General features: G+C 40.9%; 1 protein-coding gene across 2 annotated transcripts in view; it reads left to right on the top strand.

Moving 5' to 3' along the window:
- Positions 1–116: 116 nt before the first annotated feature.
- Positions 117–13,878, top strand: part of BOD1 (biorientation of chromosomes in cell division 1) — a 19,356-nt gene continuing 5,594 nt past the window's right edge. The window contains exon 1 of one of the 2 annotated variants that reach the window (XR_005528990.1): positions 117–565. Coding sequence is in view for 1 of the 2 variants with exons in the window: in XM_039235765.1 (XP_039091696.1) it covers positions 329–565 (237 nt within the window). In the remaining variant the exon portion in view is untranslated. The remainder of the gene's footprint in view (positions 566–13,878) is intronic. The other variant, XM_039235765.1, reaches the window with a different exon arrangement.

Raw genomic sequence — 13,878 nt, 5'->3', positions numbered from 1 at the left:
TCGGCCAGACCTCCGCCTATAAGAAAGGCGGAGATGAGTGTCGAAAACTTCCCGTCCCACAATGCAAAGGCCAGTTGTGACGTCATCTGTAGAGCGCCCGGGATGGAGCGGGCCGTTTCTACCTTTTCTACCACCACCTCCGCTCCCTTGGAGCCGGCCTCCGCCGCCGCCGCCCTCTCCCTCCTCTCCTCCTCCTCTCCCCCGGCCGCCTCCCCATTGTCCTCCCCCTCCGCCTTCTCCTTGGGCGCTTCTGCCGCCTCTACACGACCCAGGCCTTCTGTCCCTGAGAAGCTGTGCTCGGTCTCCTTTGTGGGCCCGGGGCGCAGCCATGGCAGACGGCGGCGGCGGCGGAGGCACGGGCTCGGTGGGCGGCGGCGGAGCGGGCCAGGCCTCGGCGGGGGCAGCGGCGGGGGCGCCGGGGGCAGGTGGGGGCGGCGGCCCCATCAACCCGGCCTCACTGCCCCCCGGCGACCCGCAGCTCATCGCTCTCATCGTGGAGCAGCTCAAGAGCCGGGGCCTGTTTGACAGCTTCCGCCGGGACTGCCTGGCCGACGTGGACACCAAGGTAGCCGGGGCCGCCTGGCCGACGGGGTCGGGCTGGGCGTGAGGATAGCAGGCTTGCAGCGTGGCTTTTCTAACAAAAGAGAGTTCTAAAAATCTCAGCAGTGAGGTACTAGACCGCTTGGGGCAGTGCGGGAAGCTTCCTGAGTGGTATACACGTGCGCTGGCCTCCCAGCCGCATCGCTGTCAGCTGTGTACGGCCCAGTCGTTTCTCTGGACTTGGGGATTCAATTCTGGCTTCAGAGCCTAGATCCGCTCTTTCCCAAGCTGAGACTTCTTTAAGCCCCTCAGTAACAAACCTCTCTGTGTTAAGAACGTTGGAGAAAGCCGGGTAAATAAGCAAGAACGGTTTGAAGACACAACCCTCGAAATGTTGTGGCTATTTGTTCCTTCCTTTTCTCCAGCTCCGTGATTTGCAGGCTTGAATTAGGAAGCGGGTGCAGAACCGGCGACCTTATGGTGGATTAAATGGGATTCGGTGCCTCTTAGATCCCAATGCCATAAGGCAACCTAGTAGAATGCTGTGACATGTTAATTTGCCAAAGTCGTGGTGAATCATTGAAGTCACGTGTGTTGTGTCAGACATATAGTAGCTGCTGGAATGTTCATTTTCTCCCTTTTCAGAAGCTTCTCTAGCCAGACCATGGTGGTAGATTTAGGAGGCTCTGTTACTGACGGCTCCTCGAGGGACGTGATTTCTCCTCAGAAAATCTGCCTACCTACCAGGAAGACTGAACTTAAAAGTACAACTTAAAAGATAGGGAAGGACCTTTTTTTCATTGAGCATTTACTGGCCTACAGCATGGTAGGCCGTGTGGTGGGTACAGGAACAAATCGGTCACCACCAGTCCTCAAAGCTTGTACTCCAGGGTAGTAAACTGACCTGTAGACCGGATAGTATATACAGTGAGTAGTGTTTGAAGTTCCTAATATTTAGTGCTTAATTTTCCTTATGTAAGGGTCTCATAATATCAGTTGAGCTTTCCCCTTTCCCAAGGGAAAGCAGCGGAAGTGGTGGTAGAAGAGGTGGAACACAAGTTCTCCACTCACATTTCCTATGTTAAGTTTTGTGTGGTTAAGTCAATGTCATATGCATGTTGTTATTTTATTTATTTATTTTTTTTAAAGAAAGTGGGGCTCCCAGGGGCTCAGGTGGAAAAGTGTCTAACTCTTGATCTTGGCTCCAATCATGATCTCACAGTTCGTGGATCCAGCCCGGAGGTCCAGCTCTGTGCTGAAGGCGCAGAGCCAGCTTGGGATTCTCTCTCCCATCTGCCCACCTACCCCCATGTGTGAGTGCTCGCTTGCGCACCCGCTCTCGCTCTTTTTCTCTCTGGAAAAATAAACACATTCTGGGGAAAAAAAAAAAGAAAGAAAGAAAATCAGAGTATTGTAAAGCTGTCGGGGAAGGAGAGTTAGAGCCTTTCCCGCCCAATACCTTAGATGTCCCTTCTGCTAATACAGAGTGGCTTTCATTCTGGAAGACAGTGTGTTTTTAGGCACATCTTAAGTCCTCTGTTGCTTTAGCCCCATAATTCCCTCCCTAGATTGCTGAAATATTTAGAGAAAGTGTACTGACGGTGTTTGTAATTTATTTTGTAGTGCATCCAAAATACTGGTAAGTGAATCAAGACAAGCGAGGGACAGATAATACAGTAAAATGTAATGGCAGGCACATTCTCTTCTTTCACTTCGAGAATGAAGGGATTATTCTATATTGTCAAGATCTGTTCAGGTTTGATGGTGACATTTGCAGTCCTTTGTCTTTTTTTCAATAAACGGTAGTTGTCATTTCAAACTGGGTGAATTATTTTGAATACTAGAAAGTAAAACATCAGGATACATTGTTTTGTTTTGTGTGTTTTCAAGCATAGGATAAATTTTATTATTTTTTTAAATATAATTTATTGTCAAATTGGTTTCCATACAACACCCAGTGCTCATCCCAAAAAGTGCCCTCCTCCATGCCCATCACCCATTTTCCCCTGTCTCCCACCTCCATCAGCCCTCAGTTTGTTCTCAGTATTTAAGAGTTTCTTATGGTTTGCCTCCCTCCCTCTCCTTAACTATTTTTTCCCCTTCCTCTTCCCCACAGTCTTCTGTTAAGTTTCTTAAGATCCACATATGAGTGAAGATATATGGTATCTGTCTTTCTTTGCCTGACTTATTTTACTCAGCATACCTTCCAGTTCCATCCATGTTGCTACAAATGGCCAGATTTCATTCTTTTTCATTGCCATGTAGTCTTTCATTGTATATATAAACCACATCTTGATTCATTTGTCATTCAATGGACATTTAGGCTCTTTCCATTTTGGCTATTGTAGAAAGTGCTGCTATGAACATTGGGGTACATGTGCCCCTATGGATCAGCACTCCTGTATCCCTTGGGTAAATTCCTAGCAGTGCTATTGCTGGGTCATAGGGGAGTTCTAGTGTTAACTTTTTGAGGAACCTCCACACTGTTTCAGGGCAGCTGCACCAGTTTGCATTCCCACAGTGCAAGAGGGTTCCCATTTCTCCACATCCTCGCCAGCATCTAGAGTCTCCTGATTTGTTCATTTCAGCCACTCTGACAAGCATGAGGTGGTATCTCAGTGTGGTTTTGATTTGTAGTTCCCTGATGAGGAGGGATGCTGAGCATTGTTTCATGTGTCTGTTGGCCATCTGGATGTCCTCTTTGGAGAAGTGTCTGTTTGTGTCTTCTGCCCATTTCTTCACTGGATTATTTGTTTTTCGGGTGTGGAGTTTGGTGAGTTCCTTATAGATTTTGGATACTAGTCCTTTATCTGATATGTCATTCGCAAATATCTTTTCCCATTCCATTGGTTGCCTTTTAGTTTTATCAATTGTTTCCTTTGCAGTGCAAAAACTATTTATCTTTATGAGGTCCCTGTAGTTCATTTTTGCTTTTAATTCCCTTGCCTTTGGAGAGGTGTCAAGTAAGAAATTGCTGTGGCTGAGGTCAAAGAAGTTGTTTTGTGCTTTCTCCTCTAGGATTTTGATGGTTTCCTGTCTCACGTTCAGGTCCTTCACCCATTTTTAGTTTTTGTGTATGGTGTAAGAAAGTGGTCTAGTTTCATTCTTCTGCATGTTGCTGTCCACTTATTGTTAAAGAGGCTGTCTTTTTTCCATTGGATATTCTTTCCTGCTTTGTCAAAGAATAGTTGGCCATACATTTGTGGGTCCAATTCTGGGTTCCCTGTTCTATTAGATTGGTCTGTGTGTCTGTTTTTGTGCCAATACCATACTTTTTTTTTTGATGATTATAGCTTTGTAGTAGAAGCTAAAGTCTGGGATGGTGATGCCTCCCGTTTTGGTTTTCTTCATCAATATTACTTTGGCTATTCGGGGTCTTTTGTGGTTCCATACAAATTTTAGGATAGTTCTACCTTTGAGAAGAATGCTGGTGTAATTTGGATTGGGATTGTATTGAATGTGTACATTGCTTTGGGTAGTATCGACATTTTCACAATATTTATTCTAATCCATGAGTGTGGAATGTTTTTCCATTTCTTTGTGTCTTTTTCAGTTTCCTGCATTAGTTTTCTATAGTTTCAGCATATAAATCTTTTATATCTTTGGTTAGGTTTATTCCTAGATATTTTATACTTTTTGATGCAATTGTGATCCCATGCAATTGTGAATGGGATCAGTTTCTTGGTTCCTCTTTCTGTTGTTTCATTATTGCTGTATAAATATGCAGCCGATTTCCGTTCATTGATTTTTGCTGAATTCATGGATCAGTTCAAGCAGACTCTTGTTGGAGTCTGTCGGGTTTTCCACGTAGAAGTATCATGTCATCTGCGAAAAGTGAAAGTTTGACTTCATCTTTGCCAATTCTGATGCCTTTTATTTCCTTTTGTTGTCTGATTGCTGATGCTAGGACTTCCAGCACTATGTTGGTGAGAAGTGGTGAGAGTGGACATCCCTATCGTGTTTCTGATCTCGGGGAAAGCTCTCAGTTTTTCCACATTGAGGATGATATTAGTTGTGGACTTTTCATAACTGGCTTTTATGATGTTTAAGTAAGTTCTTTCTATCCTTACGTTCTCGAGGGTTTTTATTAAGAAAAGATGCTGTATTTTGTCAGATGCTTTTTCTGCATCTATTGACAGGATCATATGTTTCTTTATTTTTGTTAATGTGATGTATCACATTGATTGATTTGCAAATACTGAACCAGCCCTGCAACCCAGGAATGAATCCCACTTGATTGTGGTGAATAATTCTTTTTATATGCTGTTGAATTCGATTTGCTAGTATCTTGTTGAGAATTTTTGCATCAATATTCATCAGGGATATTGGCCCGTAGTTCTCTTTTTTTGCTGGGTCTCTGTCTGGTTTGGGAATCAAAGTGATGCTGGCTTCGTAGAATGAGTCCGGGAGTTTTCCTTCCATTTCTGTTTTTTGGGACAGCTTGAGAAGGATAGGTATTAACTCTGCTTTAAATGTCTGGTAGAATTCCCCAGGGAAGCCATCTGGTCCAGGGCTTTTATTTGTTGGGGGCTTTTTGATAACTGATTTAATTTCTTCACTAGTTATGGGTCCGTTCAGATTTTCTCTTTCTTCCCATTTGAGTTTTGGTAGTGTGCGAGTGTTTAGGAATTTGTCCATTTGCTCCAGGTTGTCCAGTTTGTGGGCATATAATTTTTCATGCTTGTATTTCTGAGGGATTGGTTGTAATAATTCCATTTTCATTTGTGATTTTGTCTATTTGGGTCCTCTCTCTTTTCTTTTTGAGATGCTTGGCTAAAGGTTTATCAATTTTCTTTTTCAAAAAACCAACTTTTGGTTTCATTGATCTGTTCTTCTGGGGGCTTTTTTGGATTCTGTATTTTTTATTATTACCTTTATTATTTTTCTTCTTCTACTGATCTTTATTATTTCTCTTCTGCTGGGTTTGGGGTGTTCTTGCTGCTCTACTTCTAGTTCCTTTAGGTATGCTGTTAGATTTTGTATTTGGGATTTTTCTTGATTCTTGACATAGGCCTGGATTACAATGTATTTTCCTCTTAGGACTGCTTTTGCTGCATCCCTAAGAGTTTGGATTGTTGTGTTTTCATTTTCATTTGTTCCCATATATTTTTTAATTTATTCTCTAATTGCTGGTTGACCCATTTGTTCTTTAGTAGGGTCTTCTTTAACTTCCACGCTTTTGGAAGTTTCCCAGACTTTTCCTGTGGTGGATTTCAAGTTTCATTGTGATCTGAAAGTGTGCATGGTATGATCTCAATTCTTTTATATTTATTGAGGGCTGTTTTGTGATCTAGTATCTGATCTGTCTTGGAGAATGTACCATGTACTTCCGAGACGAAAGTGAATTCCATACCTTTGGAATGTAGACTTTTAAAGAGATCTGTCAAGTCCTTCTGGTCCAATGTGTCCTTCAGGGTCATTGTTTCTTTACTGATTCTCTGTCTAGATGATCTATCCATTGCTGTAAATGGAGTATTAAAGTTTCTTGCAGTTATAGCACATTCTTATCAGTAAGACTGCTTATGTCTGTGATTAACTGTTTTATATATTTGGGTGCACCCGAATTCAGTGTGTATACATTTATAATTGTTAACTCTTTCTGATGGATAGACCTCGTAATTATTATATAATGCCCTTCTTCATCTCCTGTTACTGCCTTTACTTTAAAGTCCAGTTTGTCCGTTATAAGTATGGCTACTCCAGCTTTCTTATGACTTCCTGTAGCATGATAGATAGTTCTCCCCTCACTTTCTTTTTTTTTTTTTTAAACTGTTACATTTCTTTTTTTTTTTTTTTTAATGTTTTATTTATTTCTCGGAGAGAGAGAGAGACAGCGTGAGCAGGGGAGGGTCAGAGAGAGAGGGAGTCATAGACTCTGAAACAGGCTCCAGGCTCTGGGCTGGTAGTCAGCACAGAGCCCGACGCGGGGCTCTAACCTACGAACCACGAGATCATGACCTAAGCGAAAGTCGGACGCTTAACCGACTAAGCCACCCAGGAGCCCCTCTCCCCTCACTTTCAATCTGAAGGAGTCCTCAGGACTAAAATGAGTCTCTTGTAGACAGCAAATTGATGGGTCTTGTTTTTTTAATCCATTCTGATACCCTGTGTCTTTTGATTGGAGCATTTAGTCCATTTACATTCAGTGTTATTATTTGAAAAATATGGGTTTAAAGTCCTTGTGTTCTCTGTAGGATTCATGCTTGTCGTGGTGTCTCTGGTACTTTGTGTTCCTTACAACATTTCCCTCATAGAGTCCCCCTTAGGATCTCTTGTAGGGCTGGTTTAGTGGTGATGAATTCTTTCAATTTTTCTTTGTTTGGGAAAACCTTCATCTCTCCATTGTGAATGACAGGCTTGCTGGATAAAGGATTCCTGGCTGCATATTTTTCCTGTTCATCACATTGAAGATTTCCTGCCATTCCTTTCTGGCCTGCCAAGTTTCAGTAGATACGTCTGCTACTACCCTTGAGTGTCTACCTTTGTATGTTAAGGCCCATTTATCCCTAGCTGCTTTCAGAATTCTCTCTTTATCCTTGTATTTTTGCCAGTTTCACTATGATATGTCATGCAGAAGATCGATTCAAGTTACCTCTGAGGGGACTTCTCTGTGCCTCTTGGATTTCAAGGTCTGTTTCCTTCTCCAGGTTGGAGAAGTTTTCAGCTGTGGTTTGTTCAAGTACCCCTTCAGCCCCTTTCTCTCTCTCATTCTTCTTTGGAATTTCTATGATACGGATATTTGATTGCATCACTCAGGTCGTGAATTCTCCTTTCGTGCTCCTGGATCATTTTATCTCTCTTGGCTTCCTCTTTTTCCATAATTATGTCTTTAATTCACCTATACTTCCCTCTGCCTCTTCAGTCCGTGCAGTGGCCACCTCCATTTTATTTTGCACCTCATTTGTAGTAGTTTTTAATTCATCATGACTATTTTTTCAATTAATTTTTTTAAATTTAAATCCAAGTTAGCATATAGTGCAACAGTGATTTCAGGAGTAGATTCCTTAATGCCCCTTACCCATTTAGCCCATTCCCCCCCACAACCCCTTCAGTAATTCTCTGTTTGTTCTCTGTATTTATGACTCTCTTATGTTTTTGTCTCCCTCCCTGATTTTATGTTATTTTTGCTTCCCTTTATGTTCATCTGTTTTGTATCTTAAAGTTCTCATTTGAGTGAAATCATATGATACTTGTCTTTCTCTGACTAATTTCACTTAGTATGATACCCTTTAGTTCCATCCATGTTGTTTGTAATGGCAAGATTTTATTCTTTTTGATTGCTGAGTAATACTGCATTGTATACATACACCACATCTTTTTTATCCATTCATCTGTCGATGGACATTTGGGCTCTTTCCATACTTTGGCTATATTGATAGTGCTGCTATAAACATTGGGATACATGTGTCCCTTGGAAACAGCATACCTGTATCCCTTGGATAAATACCTAGTAGTGCAATTGCTGGGTTCCTGGGTAGTTCTATTCTTATTTTTTCGAGGAATTTCCATACTCTTCTCCAGAGTGGCTTTACCAGTTGGCATTCCCACCAGCAGTTCAAAAGAGATCCTCTTTCTCTGGATCCTTTCCAGCATCTGTTGTTGCCTGAGTTGTTAATGTTAGCCATTCTGACAGGTGTGGGATGGTATCTCACTGTGGTTTTGATTTGTATTTCCCTGATGATGAGTGATGTTGTGCATTTTTTCATGTGCCAGTTGGCCATCTGGATGTTTTCTTTGGAGAAGTGTCTGTTCATATCTTCTGCCCATTTCTTCACTGAATTATTTGTTTTCTGGGTGTTGAGTTTGAGAAGTTCTTTATAGATTTTGGATACCAACCCTTTATATGATATGTCATTTGCAAATATCTTCCCCCATTCCATCAGTTGCCTTTTAGTTTTGCTAATTGTTACCTTCACTCTCCAGAAGATTTTTATTTTGATGAGGTCCCAATAGTTTATTTTTGCTTTTGTTTCCCTTGACTCTGGAGACGTGTTGTGTTGGAAGTTGCTGCCATCAAGGTCAAAGAAGTTCTTACCTGCTTTCTTCTCAAGAATTTTGATGGCTTCCTGTCTTACATTTAGGTCTTTCATCCATTTTGAGTTTATTTTTGTATGGTGTAAGAAAGTGATCTAGTTTCATTTTTTTTTCCTTTTTTGCATTGCACTGTCCAGTTTTCCCAGCACCACTTGCTGAAGAGACTGTCTTTATTCCATGGCCTATTCTTTCCTGCTTTGTCAAAAATGAGTTGGCCATATGTTTGTGGGTCCATTTCTGGGTTCTCTGTTCTGTTCCATTGATCTGAATGTCTGTTCTTGTGCCAGCACCATACTGTCTCGATGATTAGAGCTTTGTAATACAGCTTGAAGTCTGGGATTGTGATGCCTCCTGCTTTTGTTTTCTTTTTCAAGATCACTTCGGCTATTTGGGGTCTTCTCCAGTTCCACACAAATTTTAGTTCCATGAAGAATGCCGGTTTTATTTTGATAGCGGTTGCATTGAGTATATAGATTGCTTTGGGTAGTGTTGATATTTTAACAATATTCGTTCTTCATTTCCAGGAGCATGGAATATTTTTCCTTTTTCCTTTTTTTTTTTTTTTTTTTTGGTGTCTTCAATTTCTTTCATAAGCTTTCTATAGTTTTCAGTGTATAGATATTTCACCTCTTTGGTTAGATTTATTGCTAGGTATTTTATGGTTAGAGCTGCAGTTTTAAATGGGATCGATTCCTTGATTTCTCTTTCTGTTGCTTCATTGTTGGTGTATAGGAATGCAACCGATTTCTGTGCATTGATTTCCTATCCTGCCACTTTGCTGAATTCATGGATCAATTCTAGCAGGTTTTTGGTGGAATCTTTTGGGTTTTCCATATGGAGGATCATGTCATCTGTGAAGAGTGAAAGTTTGACCTTCTTCTGGCCGATTTGGATGCCTTTTATTTCTTTGTGTTGTCTGATTGCAGAGGATAAGATTTCCAATACTATGTTGAATGACAGTGGTTGAGAGTGGACATCCTTGTCTTATTCCTGATCTTAGGGGGAAAGCTCTCAGGTTTTCCCCATTCAGGATGGTGTTAGCATTGAGTCTTTCACATAATGGCTTTTATGATCTCGAGGTATGATCCTTCTACTCCTACTTTTTTAAGGGTTTTTATTAAGAAATGATGCTGTATTTTGGCAAATGTTTTTCTCCTTGTCTTTTGAGAGGATCAGGTGGATCTTGTCCTTTCTCTTATTGATGTGATGAATCACATTGATTGTTTTGTGGATATTGAACCAGCCCTGCATCCCAGGTATAAATCCCACTTGGTGGTGGTGTATAATTTTTTTGATGTATTGTTGGATCCAGTTGGCTAATACCTTTTTGAGGGTTTTTGTATCCATGTTCTTCAGGGAGATTGGTCTATAGTTCTCTGTTTTAGTGGGTTCTTTGTCTGGTTTTGGAATCCAGGTAATGCTGGCTTCATAGAGTTTGGAAGTTTTCCTTCCATTTCTTTCTTTCTTTTTTTTCTTTTTTTTTGAACAGCTTCAAGAGAATAGGTGTTAACTCTTTCTTAAATGATTGGTAGAATTCCCTGATAGCCATCTGGCCCTGGACTGTTGTGTTGTGTTTTGTTTTGTTTTGTTTTGGAGATTTTTGGTTATTCGATTTCTTTACTGGGTATGGGTCTGTTCAAATTTTCTATTTCTTTTTGTTTTGGTAGTTTATATGTTTCTAGGAATTTGTCCATTTCTTCCAGGTTGCCCATTTTATTGGCATATAATTGCTCATAATATTCTCTTGTTGTTTTTATTTCTGCTATGTTGTTTGTAATCTCTTTCATTCTTGATTTTATTTATTTGGGTTCTTTCCTTTTTCTTTTTGATCACACTGGCTAGTGGTTTATCAATTTTGTCAATTCTTTCAAAGAACCAGCTTCTGGTACCATTGATCTGTTCTACTGGTGTGTGTATTTATTTATTTATTTATTTATATTGGTTTTGATAGCATTGATTTCTGCTCTAATCTTTATTATTTTCTGTCTTCTGGTTTGAGGTTTTATTTGCTGTTCTTTTTCCATCTCTTTGAGGTGTATTGTTAGGTTGTGTATCTAAGATGTTTTTTCCTTCTTTAAGAAGGATTGGATTGCTATATACTTCCCTCTTATGACTGCCTTTGCTGCATCCCAGAAGTTTTGGGTTATGGTGTTATCATTTCCATTGGCTTCCTTGTATGTTTTAATTTCCTCCTTAACTTCTTGGTTAGCCCATTCGTTCTTTAGTCGGGTATTCTTTGGTCTCCAAGTATTTGTTACCTTTCCAAATTTTTTCTTGTGGTTGATTTTCAGTTTCATAGCGCTGTGCTCTGAAATACGTACGGTGTGATCTCCATCTTTTTGTACTTGTTGAAGGCTGATTTATGTCCCAGTATGTGGTCTATTCTGGAGAACGTTCCATGTACACTGGAGAAAAAAAATGTGTATTGCGCTGCTTTAGGATGAAATGTTCTGAATGTATCTGTTCAGTCCATCTGGTCCAGTGTGTCATTCAAAGCCATTGTTTCCTTGTTAGTTTTCTGTTTAGATGATCTGTCCATTACTGTAAGTGGCGTGATTACCTTATGTCTTTCAATTGGAGCGTTTGGTCCATTGACTTTTAGACTGAGTACTAAAAGATATCAGTTTATTGCCATTATGTTTCTTGTAGAGTTGGAGTTGCTGGTGGTGTTCTCTGGTCCTTTCTAGTCTTTGTTGCTTTTGGTATTTTTCCCCCCCTTCCACTCAGACTTCCCTTAAAATTTCTTGCAGGGCTGGTTAGTGGTCACATACTCCTTTAATTTTTATTTATCTGGGAAACTTATCTGTTCTATTTTCAGTGATAGCCTTGCTGGATAAAGAACTCTTGACTGCATATTTTTCCAATATAGCACATTGAATATATCCTGCCAGGTTTCTGTGGATAGGTCTGCTGCAAACCTGATCTGGCTTCCTTTGTAGGTTAAGTACTTCATTTTCCTTGCTGCTTTCATGATTCTTTCCTAGCCTGAGTATTTTGTGAATTTGACTATGATATGCCTAGATCATGGTTGGTTTTTGTGAAGCTTGTGGGAATCCTCCGTGTTTCCTGGATTTTGATGTCTGTGCTTTCTCTAGGTTAGGAAAGTTTTCTGCTATGATTTGCTCACATAGCCCTTCTACCCCTTTTTCTCTCTCTTCATCTCCTGGAACCCCTATGATTCTGATGTTCTTCCTTTTTAGTGAGTCATTGATTTATTCTTAAGTGGTGCTCTTTTTCTTTACTCTCCCTCTTTTTTCCTGCTTCATTATTCTCCATAAGTTTGTCCTCTTATATCGCTGATTCGCTGCTCTGCTTCATCCATCCTTGCCTTTGTGGCATCCATTTGAGATTGCAGCTCAGTTATAGCATTTATTTCATCCTGACTAGCTTTTACTTCTTTTGTCTCTGTAGAGAGGGATTCTTCTCTATTTTCGACCCCAGCTAGTATTCTTATTATCGTTATTCTAAATTCTGGTTCTGAAATCTTGCTTGTATCTGTGTTGGTTTAAATCCCTGGCTGTTGTTTCTTCCTGCTGTTTATGTTGGGGTGAATTCCTTCGTTTAGTCATTTTGAAGATAGAAAAGAAATTAATAGGGTAAAATTTTTTAGTTAAAAAATTGAAAACAGGGGCGCCTGGGTGACTCAGTCAGTTAGACGTCTGACTTCGGCTCAGGTCATGATCTCATGGTTTGTGGGTTTGAGCCCCATGTCAGGCTCTGTGCTGACAGCTAGCTCAGAGCCTGGAGCCTGTTTCAGATTCTGTGTCTCCCTCTCTCTCTGCCCCTCCCCTGCTCATGCTGTCTCTCTTTCTCTCTCAGAAATAAATAAAACATTAAAAATTTTTTTTTAAATAATTGAAAACAACACACACAAATCAAATAAATGATGCTGAATCCTAGGTGTGTTTTGGTCTGGTTATGGAAAGTAGCTTGACTGATTAGAGAAAAAAGGGAAATTTTAAAATTAAAAAACTAAAAACACTCAAAAAAATCAAATAAATGATTCTGGATCCTTGTGTGCTTTGGTCTGGTTATTGAAAGGAACTTGACTGATTAGGGGAAAAAGGGAAATATTAAAGAATTAAAAACAACATACACACACAAATCAAATAAATGATGCTAGATCCTAGGTGTGTTTTGGTCTGGTTATTGAAAGGAGCTTTATTGATTAGAGAAAAAAGGTAAAAGAAGAGGAAAAGAAAACGCTTGAAAATTTGAGAAAATGAATACTATGAAATAGAGTAACTTGAAACGATGGGAGTAAAATAGAATTTGAAAAATTTACAAAGAAGTAAAAAACTTAGTTGAGAAAATATCAAGGAAAAGATTTTTAATAAAAATTTAAAATAATTTCTTTTCTGTGTTGAAGTAACAGAAATGAAAGAGAAAAGGAAACTGAATCAATGGACCAGTGAACTGACTGATATACAATTGCTGTTACATCGTATTCCCCTAGAAGTCCAACTATGTAGCACTTCATAGTCTGCAAACTAAGCAGGCAGAGAGATTTGTGGTGTACCTGAAGAGCGAAGGTTGCCCAGTTGGGCGAGGCTTAGTGTATCAGCTTCACTCTCCACTAAATGGCTCTGCTTAGCCTACCGGGGTGGATTGTTGTGGCCCCTGTAGGTGTTCACGTGCTTGTGCAGGCAGGGCAAAAATGGCATCACCCAGCTAGCCAGTCTAGTTTCAGAACTCTGTGTTCTCCCCGACCAGGAATTGCGCACCTGTTCTTTGTCTCCTGCTTCCAGTCATTCCCCGCTTTTACACTGTTTGTGATCATGCCGTCAGATTGTTAGGCAGCACCTCCCTCCTGAGTTTTATCTGAGATGTGGCTGTATTTCCCTACCCCTCACTTCGGAGGTACTGTGGCTTTGACCTGCCCAGATCTTCTGGGGGAGGGTCTCCATGAGCAACGACTGGGTCCAGCCGCACCCAGGAACATTCGCTGGACCTTGCTGCTGCCAACATCCAGAGACTTGCAGCTGGGTGCCAGCCCGCCCCAGAAAAAGTTCATGCAGTTGTGTAGCAGCAGCGTTTCTGGGATTATGGAAAATCACGCATGGCCTGAGGACCTCCTGACCCACTCTTCTGGGAATTCACCCTTCCCACCAGAGCACCACTAGGTATTTGAGCTGCAGAGTTTCAGACTCTGCAGTCCCCCTGTTTATGGAGTCTTATGGAATTTAAACCCTCCCCTTTCTCCTTTAGCTCAGTCCCTGTGGCTGTTTCAATTTTTCCACTTTCTCTCCAGCTTTACCTGTAATCCCCCCCCCCCCCCCCCCCCCCCCCCCCCCCCCCCGCCCC

This window comes from Hyaena hyaena, unplaced genomic scaffold, assembly GCF_003009895.1.
Source record: "Hyaena hyaena isolate Hyena2069 unplaced genomic scaffold, ASM300989v1 scaffold_102, whole genome shotgun sequence".
Lineage (NCBI taxonomy): Eukaryota > Metazoa > Chordata > Mammalia > Carnivora > Hyaenidae > Hyaena > Hyaena hyaena.
Note: the sequence above shows the minus strand (reverse complement) of the source record. Positions and strands in the feature narration are given on the sequence as shown.